At 41.8% G+C, this 17,444-nt stretch overlaps 1 protein-coding gene across 3 annotated transcripts; it reads right to left on the bottom strand.

Moving 5' to 3' along the window:
• Nucleotides 1–2,657: 2,657 nt before the first annotated feature.
• ZFAND1 (zinc finger AN1-type containing 1) lies at nucleotides 2,658–12,660 on the bottom strand. 3 transcript variants are annotated; one of them, XM_067553553.1, is made up of 8 exons: nucleotides 12,571–12,660; nucleotides 10,896–10,938; nucleotides 8,806–8,878; nucleotides 8,412–8,539; nucleotides 8,233–8,324; nucleotides 7,011–7,135; nucleotides 3,749–3,904; nucleotides 2,658–3,641 (listed from the first exon to the last, which is right to left on the bottom strand). In XM_067553553.1, the coding sequence occupies exons 1-8, from the start codon at nucleotides 12,623–12,625 to the stop codon at nucleotides 3,471–3,473; spliced, it is 843 nt and encodes a 280-aa protein (XP_067409654.1). In that variant the 5' UTR covers nucleotides 12,626–12,660; the 3' UTR covers nucleotides 2,658–3,470. The 3 variants fall into 3 exon arrangements, with proteins under 3 accessions (XP_067409654.1, XP_067409655.1, XP_067409656.1); XM_067553554.1 differs by having other exon boundaries at nucleotides 2,660–3,641; nucleotides 8,806–8,845; XM_067553555.1 differs by lacking the exons at nucleotides 10,896–10,938; nucleotides 12,571–12,660 and adding an exon at nucleotides 10,190–10,195 and having other exon boundaries at nucleotides 2,666–3,641; nucleotides 8,806–8,845.
• Between the last annotated feature and the right edge of the window lie 4,784 nt (nucleotides 12,661–17,444).

Here is a 17,444-nt window from a genome sequence, read left to right as displayed (position 1 = left end):
ATGATCCATCCATACCCTGTCACACCCTGTATGGAAATAGAGGCTACGCTGAGGTTTAGAGCAACTGGAGGATGGAGACTGCAATGCCTTATAGACACCTGAGCAAGACCTGGTTGCTGTTTAACTAGTGGCAAGGGCCACATTTTGAGAAAAAACAGGCAGAATTATGCACCCACATTTGCATATGCCATTTCTGAAATTGTGCACACAAATGGGTATTTAGATGCATGGCTGTCCATTTGTTTGCACAGTTGCCCAAGTAAACAAGGGTCTGGCAGGGTAGTCAGTGGGGGAAAATGGTCCCCTTTGGAGAAGGAGGTGCTGGAGAAGAAACTGGACTGGGAACCTCTAACCATTGTGACTTGTAGGAATGGACCAAACCCAAATTGGGGGGGGGAAGGGGGAAAGGAAGAGGTTTCAGGTTTGGTTTTGGAGACTTAGATACAGTCTGGCCTGTCTGGTTGTGTTATTGGTGTGGTATCTACTTCCACTTCCAGGTTTGGGCATGACACCACTTATTCATGTGGTATTTCCTCCTTGCTCATGGCCCCAACTCTGCCTTTGATCCACCTGCTATTTCTCACAACCTCAGCAACAGTCCTTGATTCCTCCCAAGCCCTGCCCTCACTAGACTCTCCCTCACCTATACAGGTCTCCCTCTCCCAGAGGTTTGGCATGACTGCAGACCTTCTTACTCAGGTGCATAGTTCTCAGGGCCTATTAGGAAGCATAGAATAAGGAATGAGGTTGACACTTCAGCCCTCAGCCATGTGGTGGTAACTCTGAAATACTTTAATAGCACCTCATCACAAAGAGCCTTAACGAGGGACCCAGAGTTCAAAGGTAAAACAGCAGCAACCTTTGGGCAGAAAGAGGGCAAGTAGAGATGCTGCCAGCACACATGCTCATATTTAAAGACCTATAAACCTAGAGGAAAAGCCCAGTAAAGATGGAAAATGAGGAGATTTTTCATTGAGATTGGCACTTACTGCCCTTAGTGCCTTTGAAAATTTCCTTTCATGACCTGCTGCCTACCTATCAAAAGACAGTTCCTATGGGAGGAAATGGGGGAGGGGAAGTGTGAACAGAACCTATGTTCATTTGGAGATTTACCAGCCCACAGGGAAAAAGCACAACAGTCAGAGAGGTCCCCAATCTTCCCAACTCTGGATTTCCTGACTTCTCACTCCCCTAGTGTAAGTCTGCCACTCTCACAGGATAAGTGCTTGTTCCGTTATACTCCTGAAGATCTGAATAGGCAAACCCCTACACTTAGATGGCCTTCTGCTCGCATGTGTCAGGTCATAACTCCCCTTTGCTTTACACATGTAAGACAACCTGGACTTTCTGCTGCATAAACCTGCAGTGCCTGCCTGTAACATTATTGTGTTGAACGTGCAGCATGGGACATAGGTGTGGTGTGTGAGGGAGAAGACACCTGTTTAAACTAAAATATCTGTGATCATTAGCTAAATAGTATTTTACATATTATGAAAACTTACCTGTCTTTGGTACTTATATGGCTCCGATTTCTCTAGTAACCAAGTGCCTCAGAATATTTAATACATTTATTCTTACGACACCCCAGGGAGGTACGGAAATGCTATTATCTCCATTTTACAGATAGAAAACTGAAGAACAGAGAGACTAAGTCCAATGTCTCACAGGAAATCTGTGACAGTGCAGAGACTTGAATTCTGGTCTCTCAAGTCATAGGCTAGCTCTCTAACCACTAGACAATAATTTCCTCACTTGTGAGCCTGCAAAACATGATATTTTTCAAACTCAGTCCTGTACACTCAGAAAAGCAAGAAAACAGAATTAATAAAATACATTAACGTAGTGCTTTTGAAAGGTACTGGACTGACAGCCCTACTGAACAGAACATGCTGTTTAGCCACAAAACAGGAAGATGTAGGCTGAAGAAAGTCTAGGTGGTTAGGTCAAACCAGGTCAGTTTAGGACTGGACTGGGGATCCTAAGCAAACACTGGGTTTTTGTTAAGGGGTAAATGCTGGTACTAATACTTCTATATAATGACACATCCTACTCTTTATCATTTTAAATAAAAATAATTACTTTTTGATGCAAAAATAATTGTATTCTATCCTTCCTTGCTACAGTTACTAAGTGTGAATTTACAGTCCATGGTTCCCATACCGCAGCCATACAGTGGCATGCATCAGGTCTGAAATCCAAGTGACAGAGCTCCAAAACCTGGAAATCATTAAGTATGCCCAGTACTCACCTCCTCAGTGACCTTCCCCAGAAAGAAGAGTTAAAAAAGACGGTAGCAACTGAAAAGGTCATTCAGACTGATGGATCACTTAAAACCAATCTATTTATGGACCTAGAAACTTGACTCCCCTGAAGGGGGCATTCACTATTCCTGTCAATAATCCCTTCAACATCCATAAAGACTATTTAACAGGTTGTTGACTTATTATTGTGTTAACAGATGGAGAAACTGAGGCAGAAGGATTACGTGGTTTACTCAAGATTAGTAAATATCTGAGCCAGAGTGAGAACTTAGAAGTCCCCAGTTGCTTCTCCTCTGGTCAAACCATGCCCCTCTCAGTTATACAGTCAGAAAGGTGGGTAGATTTAAAATGTCTTATCTTCCTTTCTCCTCTGTTTCATCTCAGAGACTTTTCAGATTTCAAAATGGAATTGAGATATCTGTGGGAATTTACTTGGGCATCAGAGTGTGGTCTTTGTTTCTAAATAATCATACATTGAGAAATACTTCTAATGGGGATTGGGAGCGGGATTGGGCCCAGTATGCGGACATGGGAAAAGTGGTGGATTCCAGATTTAATGACATCTCCTGCTGGTCGAAAGAGTGTAATAAGCCCTCCAATAATATATGAAGCTTCTTATCCCTTTAGTTAATGGTTCACTCTGCTGTTTTACATTTTGCTAGTTTATTGTTTTCATCAATATTTTGTAATGTATACAAATATTTTAAAATACAAAACCTAAAATAAAACTTCATTTGGTTGCATAATGGCAATGGAATAAAATAAGCAGAAAGATTCATATCACAGAGGTGATGCCCATTTACCAATTCCTTCTCCTTTTAGCAGTACCAACTGCTCCAAATTCTGGCAGGTGGTGGATTAGTTAGTTTACTTGACATATACATTCTGTGCCAGCTGTGCCTGGAACACACACTGTTTTATATATATTGAAAATTGACCAACATCAAATATTTATTAAATGGGTTAAACTACAGTTTCAAGTAGTGATTACAACTGTTCTGTATTAAAAATATATACATTTATTTTTAGAGATAGGGCTCAATTCTACTCACAATTATGCAAATGCAACTCCCACTGAAGTTAGTGGGAATTGTGTCTGTGTGACTGACAGCAGAATCCGGCTTGAACCCATTCTAAATGCAAGTTGTGCTTGGATTCAGCTCAGTGTTTTTTCTGGTGATCTTTGTTTCCATCCAGTTCACCACCCAGCTACTCTAAATATGAATTTGTATCTTCTACAAACTGATCTTCATTATCAAGGTATTCCAGAATAATGTTTCCACCGTTATACAATGGACACTCTTGACTGGATAGACAAGTAGCCAACGTGTGGTCCAGTGGCAAAGCTTCTCCAGATACCGTATGACACAGCCTTAATTTCTGCAAGAAATGCCCCCACACCAAAAATCTTGCTGTTAATTCATATTTATGAATTAGGGAGAAAGAAAAATGGTAACATTAAATGAAAATTGCTACCACTGATTTACCTTGGCTGTTGATTTGTTGTTGTCATTTTTAAGGTCTGCTAAGCAAGCTGCAAAATCTACTACTTTGCCAATACTCCACTTACGACAAAAGAACATGGGTTTGCTCTTCTCTTTGCTTCCCTTAGGTAAGAACACTTGAAAGTAAATTCTTTCTGTCTACAAGAAAAACAAACAAACATACAGTGTCATGAGAAACAGACAATCACAAATACATGTCTATTAATTTTGCTGGTCTAAAGGGAATTAAGATGACACATACGTTATTAATTATTATCATTAATCACTTGATACTGCATCAGTGCCCAAAGCCCCAGTCAGGCTTAGGGGCCCCACTGTGCTGGATGCTGTTACAAATACCTATGAAGAGAGAGTCCGTGCTCTGGCTATTAGACAATAGCCATCACTTTGAAGAGAAAGAGGGTAGCTTAAATGCTGGGTTGGGCTCCAATGCTTGGCAGGAGTACAATCTGGCACAATACTGTGGAAGACCCAGGTTGGAAAGCAAACAAAAGGCTGCTGGTAGTCATGTACACTGTGGAGCTGGTGTGCTTAAGCTCTGATGGTAAAGAGCAATCAGTGATATTAGCAATGCCTGCCAGTTGATTCACAAAGCCAGCACTTTTGTCTAGGTCAACTTCTCAACCTTCATCCCATCCTTCCTCCCTGTAAGTACCAAAAGCTTTGTGGCCTTCCCCAGGACTGAAGCATTAATAAGAGAGGGTACTAGTACAATCTTTATTGCCTAAAAGATGCACATTTTAAAAATGAGGTGAGGACAACCTGTTTTTTTCTGGTTTGTTTCCACTTCATACTTGATTAAACCAGAAAACAACTTTTATTTTATATTCTATAAACACAGTAGGTAGGGCTGCCTTTGCCAGGTGCCAACTGAAAGCAAGTAAGCAAGATAAAAAAATATTCCTTCTTTTCACTGGATTTACTTCGGCCTCCGCTAGAAAGAGATCATATCCGCCCCCTCCCGTCCAAGCCTGTGAGCTTGTCTTCACTGCAGTTAACTCGATTAATAACTTGAGTGCCGACCCAAACCTGAATTCCATCCACACAAAACCCTTAACTCATATATGGTGGTGCTTTTAACTCAAGTTAGCTGGCCCAAGAGGGAAAGTAGGCTAAAACTCAAGTGAGCACAACTCATAAGCTACTAACATGATCACTCTGTAGTGTGGATGCAGGCTAGTGCAATGTCTTCCTACAATCCCTAATGTGTGTCCAGAAAGGACAGGCAAATTCTCCAACAATTCACTGGGACAGAATTCATACAGTGGCTCAACTTACTGCACCGCTAACTATGCGATATGTCTCCAGAAGTCTTACTGCAACACCTGAGTGAATACAGTGCCAGGGTGTACATAGCAACTTGACTGTTATTTCACAATCTGGCTATTCTCACTCAAGCCTTCCAAATTCAAGAGGAGTAACTTGAGTTTATTCTGAAGTCAAGACATACCCTGAGAAACAATCTAGAAAAAGCCCCATCCCAGTTTAAAGAAAGGGCCAGAATGAACGTGGGAGAGAAACCTGAGGGCTTAACTAGACCAACTTTCCAGCTGTGAGAAGTGATGCGGCAGAGAGGGATCCAAGGGATATCTGTTACTGAGCTGAAGGGAGAGGGAGGTAGCAGAGAATGATGGCTGGAAAGAGAGATTGAGAAGGGAACTGAAAAGAGAGGAGAATTTGGGGTTGGACTTTAATTGCATCTGTGATAAATTATCACTATTCTATTAAACAATTAAACTCCAATTAAGCAAATGAATAATGAAAGGAATTAGCACAGAGCCATTTGTGCTGTGGGTTACAATCTTTAGAGTTAGGGTGCAGCAACTGAATATCCTTATAACAAAAAAACCCAAACTCATGATGTTACCTTCTGCATCTCACAACATTAATCACGGTCTCCACAGAGCAACACTCATTCGTCTATTAAAGTGACATAATCTAAGGATTGTGCTGCGAGCAGGACTTCACACTAAGATTGTACCTAAACAGGAATGTCTAATTTGTACTCCAAGCATGTGGTGATTTGTAGTAGAGTAAAAGTCATAATAGGATTCTTAGAGGGAAGGGCTACGTTTGTATGACAATCATTAAATATAAAACAAGATAAGACCAAATAATAAAAATAATGATGAAATGTATTGTATATGATGTGGCCAATATATAAAATCACAAATTTCACAGATGACACCTAATTTCCATCTGCTCCAGAAAGAATTTAAAATAATTATGTGGGGGAAAACTATTTAAAAACAGTTCTTTTCAGATGAAGTTTAAGCATTGGTCTAGAATGAAATCCTGCAAGAGGGAAATAGAAACAAAACTAAAAATCACCCTGGCTTGAAAAAATTGGAGCTGTTGTTTTGAATGATCATTATAGTAAGAAACAATGAAAAATCTGTAAAATAATGGATGCTGCTGAACTTGGCTATAGTGAGATATGTATTTCTGCTAAACTGTAGCAGAAATGTGAACAAATCTTGGTATCACTCAAAGCTCAGGGCAAGATTTCCTTTGGCTGGCACCAAGATGTGCAAACTACACCCTTCATGCACCAGCAAGGGTCACTGCATCCACACAGGAGGGCAAGCAGTGCTTCAATTGTGAACCTCTATCAGGGGTTACCGTATTTCCCCATGTATAAGATGCTCCCATGTATAAGACGCACCTTACTTTTGGGACCCGAAATTTGAAAATAAATGTATTACGGTACATCACCGGTAAGTACCACTGTATAAGACGCACCCAGTTTTTAGACCCCAAATTTTTCGAAAAAAGGTGCATCTTATACATGGGGAAATACGGTATATTGTGGGGGGACAACTTTAAGACCTCGGCCAAGTCTATGCTACAGCAGCACAACTATAACGCTGTTTAAATAGCAGAATGCATGTCTGTTTTCTCTCTCATTTACAATGTAAGAGGATTTGCTTTTAAACAGGATATTCAGGCTCTGATCCTGCATATGCTGAATTTTACACAAGAGTACTTCACTGAATTCAAAGGGACTACTCTTATGTGTGAAATTAAGCATGAGTGTAAATGATTATGTTTTCAGGGGCTAATTCAGAAACAAAAATAAGTAAACAGAATACTTATTTTTGTAAATACTTTTTTTTTTTTTTTTTTTTTAACTCTAAAAAGAGTAAAATTAACAACAAAAGTCTAGAAATCTGTTTATATCCTTAAATAAACAGAGTAAATCAGAAACACGGATGTGGTTTGAAGGCAACTGAATACGACTGACCTGTGGCAAGGACTTATCCCCACACGCATGCATTTTCAGTTTCATTAGTGCCACCTTTGCCGCTGTTTCACTGGTTTTTGCTCCTTTCCGTCTTTTGCTTCTTACTGCCTCCTCCTTTTTAGACTCTGAGCAAAACATCATTTCTGAATGTTACTGTAAGTCACGTGTTCTCTTATTCTATTACAAAGACAATTATTATTGTGTCTATTGTCACAAAGTGTTTAGAGTTCAATGCAGTGGAATAACTTATATCTGCCTCTATGGGTGTATCTACACTGCAGCTGGGGTGAGCCTCTCAACCTGTGTAGACAGACTCATGATAGCAGGGCTCAAACTAGCTCGCTAAAATTGCAGTATGAATGTGGCAACTTTGGCTGTAGCTCGGACTCTCAAGCCCACCCATTCCTCTAAGTTTGAGGCATAGCATTTGTGAGTGAATCCTCTGCTCTTCCACGCACCCATGCAATCATCAGACAGTTGCTGGTACTCTGAGTACTAGGGAGTCTGGCCAGTTCTAGTGGAATTAGTAACTGGGCCAGAGGAGAGTGCTGGGATGGAGCAGAAAGAGACCATATCCTCTGCACAGGTCTGTGGCTGCAGAACAGCATGTGGGGAACACAAGCTACATGAGCTGAACAGCTGTAGAAAGTGATGCTTCTAAATGTGCTCCACCACAGCATCCCTGAGACAACTGTTCCTGCCCCTCCGCCACACAGACATAACGTGCCCAAGGGACCCATGTCAGGCAATGCTCCTTCTCCTTCTCAGTGTAGGTCTAGCCCACAGGGCCATAAGAGTGCCCACTCTGGGTCCAAACTTTGCTACTTTGATGGCTGCATGGGCAACGTCACCCAGTTTGTATATATTTTTACCTACTATTTCTACTAACCCACACAATCACAATACTTACTTTCATCATAACAGAAATTGCTATTTAAATTTGATTAGCAATACAATCCAGAGTGGATCAGCTTTGTCCTCATTCTGTATTTGTAGGGAAAAAGGCAGCCCTGGACCACATCTGGTTTTCAAGGCACCCTATAGCAACATCTGTCAGTGTATCATGTCTCCAAATACAAGAACAGGGCTATATGTAGGCACTCAAAGGCAGAGGTTATCCATTTGAGGAACCTTCATTCTTTTAACAAGCTTGGGCCTCTAATACGCAAGCTCATATAGCCTACTGAAGAAAATAATACAATAAATATCCTATGGTACTTGCCTATAATATCTTTAACTAGCTGCTGGGTAGCAGCCATGCGAGTTTTAGGGGTATCCAGTTTCTCACACTCATGGTCTGACTGATGACGGTGTCTATAAACAACAGAACAGCAGACTCTCATTAGACATTCCATATGTTAACAATAGAGCACAGGTGTTTCAACACTTTGCTCTGCTCACCTTAAACAAAACTGTTTCTTGCAGTAGGGGCATAAAACAGGTAAAAGCTCTTTTCCATTGCAGCCCTTATATGTGCATGGGTAAGATCTGTGTTGATCTGACTTCATGCTCTCACTTCTTACATTCACCTAAACATTATTAAGAAACATCTGGTGTAAATATACATATCTAATGAAAAATAACTTGAATCCTTATCCAACTTGCTTCACTGTTTTCATTCTGACATTACAGGAAAACAGTAGATTAGCTTAGAGTGCTTTAAGGGAGACCTGCAAGCTTTAAACAAATAAACACAAAAGTTCTCCATTTGCAGCTATGTGAACTGAACGTCTCTAATAGCTAGGTTTTGTGGGGTTCTGAGGTCTTGCAAAGAAATCACAAATTATCAACTTACCTCAGAACAGCCATGGGAATCCCGGCTTCTATGCTGAAGGCTTAGGGTGAAAAGGAAAAACAAATCCCCATCACTATCAAAATTTTCAAAAAAACAAAGAAAACATGAGCGTGTATAAGTGTTCGATGAGCTGTAATGTAGCATGGCTTTCATCATGATCAAATTTCAACTAAATAACAACCATTCTCTTCCAAAACTTGTACTAGCCTATAGATTTTTTATCATCATCAAGAGGACTGGGTTTAAAACTAAAAGTGTCATATTGCTCCTGAGAGTGTATGAAGGTTTAGTTCTCAACAATTAGGCTCCAATTCAGCAAAGTGCTTTCAGTGAAAGGAGCTACTCACATGCTTAAAATTAAGGCCCAGATCCACAAAGGAACTTAGCTGGCTAAACCCCAGATCTAGGTACCAAAGTCCCAGTTTTAAGCACCTCAGTGATCCACAAAAAGCCCGCTCAGCTACCACCTAACCCTAAACAAACTCAGCCCTACATTTTTGTTGTAAAAGTTCCCTGACCACCAAAGTTTCTACCTGTAGGTATGTACACTGCTGCCTCACTCTAGGTGTCCAGACGCGCACCTCATGCCCAAGTCCCAGTGCAATCCACAAACTGATGGGAAAAAAGGGGAAGGAGCGCCTATCTTGCCTGCATGGCCCAATCCGGTAAGCATGCTCTGAGTGTGCCTACTAGGCTGAGCCACAGTCAAAATCCAGGAATGTGGTTTGTGCCTCCCTTATAACTTTTAGCCTAGTAGCTCACTACAGCACTCTCCCAGGATGTGGCAGACCCAGGCAATGGAGCAGTAGGACTGGACTCTATGTCTCTGACCTCCCAGATGGGTGCTCTAATTTCCAGGCTATAGAGACATTCTCACTCCTCCTCTCTCACTCAATGATTATTTAATTGTTTCTCCAAAGTAGAACAGCTTCAACGGGACAGACTGAGGGAGACTCACAACATAATCTAATCCGAGTGTCACCTCAAAATATAGAGAATGTTTATTTATCAAGATTCTCAGAACTGGAAGCAGGAAATTAAAGAAGTTATTTTGATCATAGTATTACCATCAAGCAATAAGAAGTGAAAGAAACCTGTGAGCAGTGTGCTGGAGTATCTGGCAGCTTAACTGGGAAAGAAAAGAGCTACATTTATAGTATGCATTCCAAGAAATTAAAATCCAACCATAGGAAGCTCTAAGTGAGACAGCTCTGTTTTGATCTGGCTGGGTACAAAACTCTCCTTCCTGTTGACTTAAGACAGGGATACCCAAAGCACAAACTGAGGACCAAATATGCCCTATGGAGTATGGCCAACTTCTTCATCTAACTGCAAGATGAGGATGAAGCTGCTCAAATACAGATTTGTATTTTTATTTACTTACTGCAGGTGAACTCAAAAGAGAGGGAATTTCCATCTGATTATCAAGAAAAATAAAATCAGTAAATATTCTGGTTGTGTGTATTGATTTATTTTAAAATTTTAAATGTATGTGCAAATTAAGAGCAGTCCTTGAGCCACTGCGGCCATCAGTAACAAGAAGTTTGGGCATTACTGATTTAAGATCTTATGCAGTAAATAGTGTTCAAAGTTTGGAACAGTACAATATTCTATCCGGGTGACATATTTTTACAAAACTTAAAAACAGTGATTAAACACCATTCCTATTACATTAAAAATAAATGATACCCTCAAACCATTAAGAAAAATCATCAGGGAAGCTGAAGTGACGTAGCGCTCATGTGAGGACCCAAGATACTAACAAATACTGAAAGCTACACAGAGTATCAGAAAGAAATGGTTAATCACCTGAAGAAAAACAGTCAGAGTTATGCTGTGACAGACTGTAACATCCCACCCTGCTCTCATTCACAAAAGACACAGAGTAATAAAATAGAACATTAATAAGAATTCCTGATATTTGCTCCTTAATTTATGCACCAAATAACTTTTTATCTCCTCTCTTATTAAATCAAAAGTGAAACCCTCCTTGATTTTTCTATTCAGCTTAAAATACTGTAACATTTCCTCTTTGATAGTTGGATTCAAGTTTAAGTATGTCTATGATTTTATATTATATGATGTTATACCAAAAAACTCCTGAACAGCCATCACACACAAAGGGGAGAAAATCTGAAAACAAAAAGAGAGGTTTTTTAGTTAGATAAGGTAATTATTTAGCTTAGCTAACAGTTTTTCCGCTTAGATATTTATACAGTTAACGACCACTGCCAACAAGAAAGAAATACAAAAGTCTTCCCTACCAAAGCATTCAAACCAATTTACATTCAACCCTTCATACAGTGACTGCATTAATATTTAAGAATTTGGATCAAGTCTTATTTGCTAATTCTACAGATTCAAAAAGACTAAAAAGTGTTTAATCTATTTAACACTGTTTTTTAATAGCTCATCTTAAAATGTGCATAGTATACTCTAATTTGTTATTGCTACTAAAAAAATAAGAGGTAAAATGAAGTATGTTTATGTATATTCCCGGAGTAGGAATTTGAAGTGCACTTCTGTAAACGGTGCTAACAGGATTTTTTTTATATAAAACCTATTTAAAAAAAACATTAAGAAAAGCAAACTGTATTTTATCAGTGGCAGCCAATGTATTATTTATGGCAACATCACTCTGCTCATTACCCCAGTTACAATTTGATGGAGTACAAAGCAAATTTTTTGCTTTTGCACAACTGTTTAGTTATAAGGTGAGGCACAAAACAATCTCATCTTTTGATATATATTTATCCCTTAATTCTGTGGCAAATCTAGATATTGAAACTATTATGTAGAATGATTGGTGTAATCAAACAGTCATATTTGAATGCTTTATTTTTATAGAGGGGTGAAACTGTCTCTAGTAGTTAGACCATGATACTGGGAGTCACTCTGGATTACTGGGCTCTGGTTCTACTAACTTCCTGTATAAATTTAGGCAAGTCATTTAGCCCAAGTGTGTGACCTTCATTCATGATGATAAGCACTTACTCCTGAAAGTACTCTGGCTTCAACAAGACTACTCAGATTAGTAAATGATTACCAACATGAGTAAGGGTTGCCCAACTGCACCTCACATCTTTCTAATAATTAGTTTCCTCACCTGCAAATGGGACTTAATAATACAGAGGTGTGACGTTTCCATCATTAATGTTTGTAAAGAGTTATGAGAACTTTTGATGACAGGTGATATATGAACACAGTCTTATTCTATATATTACCCATCAAATCTGACACTTGCAAATTGACCCTTTGCCCACTGTTCACAAGACTGTACCCCCCGCTCTTCACAGCTTCTGCTGGCTTTTGGCTGTTCCTGCACTAGCATTTTTACAGAAAATCTTCCGGCTTTGCACTACCACCGCACCACATCAGCACCCAGGGTGGCAGCAGTGGGGCAGACAGGGCATGTACGTTTTTACGAATGTGTGACCTAGCACGGCTCAGACCAAAGCTGGACAATGAGGCAGGAAAACACTTGAGCCCCATCTACACTAATGAGGAAAAAAAAAAATCCTGGTGTAGACAAAACATACGTGAGTCCCGCCGCTCCAATAGACACCGCAGGCAGCCTGGCTGCACAGCGAAACCGGAAAAACTGCTCTGGCTCTCTGACTGGAGCCGCTTCTCACCAGCCCCGCCCCTCCCGCGCGCGGGCCCGGCCCCCTGAACTCAGCCGCAATCGGCTCGCGCGGCACGGCCCCGGCGGACCAGGCTCCCCACGAGAGATGCCGCGGGGACCTCGAGCGTCGCCTCACGTACCCAGCTGGCCGCAGTGCTCCACCCCGCAATGCTGCCCGATCGCCAGCTCCGCCATTATCGCAGCCCACTGCGCCTGCGCCACACGGAATGGGGGGGGGGCTTGCGCGGGGATTGCTGGGATACTAGAGGACTGCTCTCCGGGGTGGTCAGAGGGGCGCGGAGTTACTGGCCCCGCCCCAGCCCGTCCCTGGATTTGGGGCGATGCCTTGTGAGTGGGCGGGGCCTGTGTGTATGGAGACGACGGGAGGGGGGGGACTGGCGGACTACCTGTCTACACAGTGTCTAGTCGGTGTCTGGTCTAGTAACGTGTGGGGGAGGGGGTTCAGCAGGTGGGGTGTGGGGGGAATGGGGCTAAGGAAGGGGGTTCAGGCTGTGGGGTAGGGTGTGTGGGAGGCATGGGTCTGGGGATATGGGCTGTGGGGCGGGGTATGTGCAAGACTGGGGTGTGGAGATCACCTGGGGGGTGGGAAGGAGATCACCTCCTGGAGGGTCAGGATAGCCCTGTGGGTTGGATGTCTTGTGGAAGAGTGTTCAGTGCTGGGGGATTGTGGTGGGGAGGAGCTGGGAGTGTGTGGAGACTGTATGTGGGATAGTCTCTGGGGAGGAGACAATTTCTGGGCTAGTCTAAGGCTATGTACACATTACTGCTTACGTTAATTTAAATCATGTTGCTCAGGGATGTGAATGAGCCACCCCCTGAATAACGTAAGTTACATTGACATAAGCACTGAGGGTGATCAGATGTCCTATTTTTATAGGGACAGTCCTGATATTCAGGGCTTTTAAATAGGCGCCTTCTACCTCACACCTCTGTCCTGATTTTTCTCACTTGCTATCTGGTCACCCTAGGACAGCCCTATGTCAGCCAGATATCTGATGAGGTACAACAAGGAGAAATGCGGAGTCTTGCTCTTAGGATGGAAGAATCCCGTGCATCGCTACAGACTGGGGACTAACTGGCTTGGCAGCGGTTCTGCAGAAAAGAACCTGGGGGTGACAGTGGACAAGAAGCTGGATATGAGTCAAAAGTGTGCCCTTATTGCCAAGAAGGCTAATGGCATATTGGGCTACATTAGTAGCATTGCCAGCAGATTGAGGGAAGTGATTATTTCCTTCTGTTTTTCACTGATGAGGCCACATGGAGTATTGTGTCCAGTTTTGCTCTCTCTCCAGTCCCCCTCTACCCCCCAACAAAAGGATGTAGACAAATTGGAGAATCAGTGGAGGCAACAAAAATGATTAGGGGGCTGGGGCACATGACTTGTGAGGCTGAGGGAACTAGGCTTGTTTAGTCTGCAGAAGAGAAGAATGAGGGGAAATTTGATAGCAATTTGGACTGTAAGATAAAGGGAGAAGTACAGAAAACTCTCTCATTTAAAAATATGTATGAAGACAAAATCTCAATTTTGTAATCCTCTGTGAGCCACACTTGATCTTCAGGAGACCCAAATCTTCAAAGAGCATGAAAATTCCATGGAAAGTGAGGATTTCCCTTAGGACTATAGATATCACTGCACCAAATATTTATTAAGTACAACACTGACTTGCCCAAGGTCACTCTGCAGGTTGGTATTCAGTGACCATGGTGTTCAGTATAGCAACAATGCTGAAGTTCTGGTACCCAAGAACATATTAAGAGTATATGTGTTACCTAAGTGGGGTGAAACGGCAGCTGTTGAAATGCTAAAATTGGCTTAAAAGGAATAAACCTTACTTCACAATTAATCTAGTGCCCAATATCTAATATTCATTGCCACCAATGGTCAGCGAGATATGTGACTCAGAAGCTGCCTTTTATCTGGTGAATATCACTGCAGAGAAGCTAAATGAATTCTTTGCATTGGCATTCTTTTTAGGTGACAAATCTGAGGAACTGTCCCAGATTGAAGTGTCAATAAAAGGGTTTTGGAAAAAACTGATACATTAAACAATAATATTAGTGCATCTCTCATCAGAAATTGTTAGTGCTCCTTGTACTGGACAGGTGGTAAAAAATTTGGGAAGTTTAGATCTGGATCCAAACTTAATGATTTGGGCTTAATCTCTAGAGATGGATCCAAATCAGAACTCTGACTCTGAACTCCCTCTCCATCTCTGTTCCTCCACCTCAGACTTTGGGGAGGTTCAGGATCAGATCCAGATCCCAACTTTATGATTTGAGTCCCTCTCTCCTCCTTAGTGGGGGTAATTTTGACCAGAGGCACTCCTCTTCCTCCACAAACTGCTTCTGTTGCATACAACCAGCCCAGGACGTGAGAGGCTGAAGAACCAGGAATCAATTCTGGGTCTGCTGTATGACACTGAAGGAAACATTATCATTCCTGAAAAACAAAATAAACTTCACTGTAAAAGGACCCACTCACTAAACTCTAAGGAGACATGATGCTAAACAAAAACAATTCGGGGAGGGACTGGATTTTCTGTATAAAGAATTGAGAAGCTGCATCTCTGTTTTCTTCTTCCAGCACTAAATTATCCATAAACATCTAGAAGAATGGCCTCTCTAGGGGTCTCCCATATTGTAGGATACTTCGGACCAGGAGAAACTCCATTGAATTAAACAAGCACTTGCTTCTTCCAGGTCTGAATGTGGCTCCAGGTCTGCATGGAATGGAGGTCAGATTGAATAGGAAATCAGTGATGTGCCTTGCAGTAACAAAGGTCTAGGCTCTGCAAGTTGCACAGAGCCCCTGAAAGTCCATGGTGTGCAGAGACAGTGTGGATACTAATGCACTCCTTCATGGGATGCCACATAACTTCCTCCCCATGAAGCCAATAACCACAATTCCTTGCTCTGTGGGAGTAGAGATGGTTCAGGACCTGTGCAGACTGGAATTCTGCCTAGCCCTTAAGTGGGCTGCACAATCTGTACACGGGGGAGGCTCTTTACAGCCACCTTTTCCATTACACTCCTGCATAATAAACACAACTATGACATAGATGGCATCACTGAGACTTGGTGGGATAATACACATGACTGGAATATTGGTATGGAAGGGTATGGCATGCTCAGGAAGGACAGGCGGGGTGGGAAAAGGAGGAAGTGTTGCCTTGCACATTAAAAATGTATACATTTGGATGAGGTTGAGATGGAAATTGGAGATAGACTTGTTGAAAGTCTCTGGTAAGGATAAAAGGAGTAAAAAACAAGGGTGATCTCATGGTAGGGGTCTACTACAGATCATCTAACCAGGAAGAAGAGGTGGATGAGGCTTTTTTAAAAAAAACTAACAAAAACAATCCAAAGTACAGGGTTTGGTGGTGATGGGGGACTTCAGCTACCCAAACATCTGTTTAGAAAATAACATGGCAGGGCACAGATTATCCAACAAGTTCCTGGAATGTATTGGAGACCATTTTTTATTTCAGAAGGTGGAGAGAGCTACAAGGGGAGAGGCTATTCTAGATTTGATTTTGACAAATAGGTAGGGACTGGGTGAGAATTTGAAAGTGGAAGGCAGTTTGGGTGAAGATGATCATGAAATGGTAGAGTTCATGATTCTAAGGAATGGTAGGAGAGAAAAGAGCACAATAAAGGTAATGGATTTCAAGAAGACAAACTTTAGCAAACTCAGGGAGTTGGTAGAAAGATCCCATGGGAAGCAAGTCTAAGGTGAAAAACAGTTCAAGAGAGTTGGCAGTTTTTCAAAGAGACATTATTAAAGGCACAAGAGCAAACTATTCCATTGTGTAGGAAAAATGAGCATGGCAAGAGACTATGCACACTTATATCACAGCAGGTCCTACGGTGGATTTACCGACTCTGAATTGATTCCCAACTGACTGGTAGCAATCTGGGGTTGCTAGCTTCCACAGAGCAATGGCCACTCACTTCTCCACTGTCAGAGCTGGTCTAAAGCAAGTATTCATGTGCTTCAGGAATGGAGACAACTCTGCGCAAATGTCAGGGAAAGTTGCCTTTCGCATACAAAAGTTCTGCATCCCACACCTTCATAACGATGCAATTCCACCAGTCTGTGCTTGTTTCCCGGGACCAGAACTGGCACTCCACCGACTGAAGATGATTCATGACAGCCTGCAGCAAATGGGAATTGTTTCGCTCTATGGTTTGTAGCAGAGCAGCCTCAGTAATATTGCAATTTTCCATGCTGCAGCTCCTGTCTCACCCTTGAAAATACTGCAGGATAAGTCATGAGGTATTTGTGATTTGCTCAGAACAATAGTGCAGAGCTGAGTGGGCTCCATGCCTCTCTGGCAATGGCATGCTCATGGCAGAGAAAAATGGCGCGGAAAAGCGTTTCTTTGGTTGGGACAAGAAGGGGGGGAGCATGTTGCATCATGGGAGGACAACAACCTTTCTCAAAAGCCTCTGCGTCTAGCTGCACTGTGAGATAGCTACCCACGGTGCACTGCTTTGATTGTCAAACTAAGTGCGGCTCGGGGGACGCAAGACCCCAATGCAATGAGCGTGGTGTGATCACGCTCCTGCGACTTCTAAATTTGGCGGGTGAAATGACTATTTAAAATAAATCGACTTAACTCCGCAGTGTAGACATACCCCATGAAGCAGCAGTCTAGTGGTGAAAGATGTCACATAGACCATACCTAAACCCTTGAGTCATCCAGTTTCCTAAAGCCCTCTTTTTCAAAAGTATGACAAGATGTTTTGTGATTATTCTCCACAAGAAAGATGATGCGTATATTAAATTATAGGCCAAATCTGCAAGGCATTCATTAATTCTCAAGAAATGCCTTGAACAAACCAACAGATGCTGTATTGCTCATTTAAAAAATATATATATATACTGTTGGATTTTTTTCATTTTGAATTTGTAATAGCAATAATGACCTCAGTGAAAGGGTATTCCTGAGGTTTATTAATCATCTTACTTAATGCTTCTCAATTGCATCTC

Source organism: Emydura macquarii, unplaced genomic scaffold, assembly GCF_026122565.2.
Source record: "Emydura macquarii macquarii isolate MOO-44397 ecotype Brisbane River unplaced genomic scaffold, CSIRO-AGI_Emac_v2 contig_1477, whole genome shotgun sequence".
Classification (NCBI taxonomy): domain Eukaryota; kingdom Metazoa; phylum Chordata; order Testudines; family Chelidae; genus Emydura; species Emydura macquarii.
Note: the sequence above shows the minus strand (reverse complement) of the source record. Positions and strands in the feature narration are given on the sequence as shown.

What these genes read in the sequence shown, in the direction of transcription:
- ZFAND1 (XM_067553553.1), bottom strand. Translation starts at nt 12,625, where the DNA reads ATGGCGGAGCTGGCGATCGGGCAGCATTGCGGGGTGGAGCACTGCGGC. An exon ending in GGCTGTTCAGGAGTTTTTTG is followed by an intron (nt 8,879 to 10,895) that starts GTATAACATCAT and finishes AAATTTTGATAG; the next exon opens with TGATGGGGATTTGTTTTTCC. An exon ending in GCTAGTTAAAGATATTATAG is followed by an intron (nt 7,136 to 8,232) that starts GCAAGTACCATA and finishes TGTTTTGCTCAG; the next exon opens with AGTCTAAAAAGGAGGAGGCA.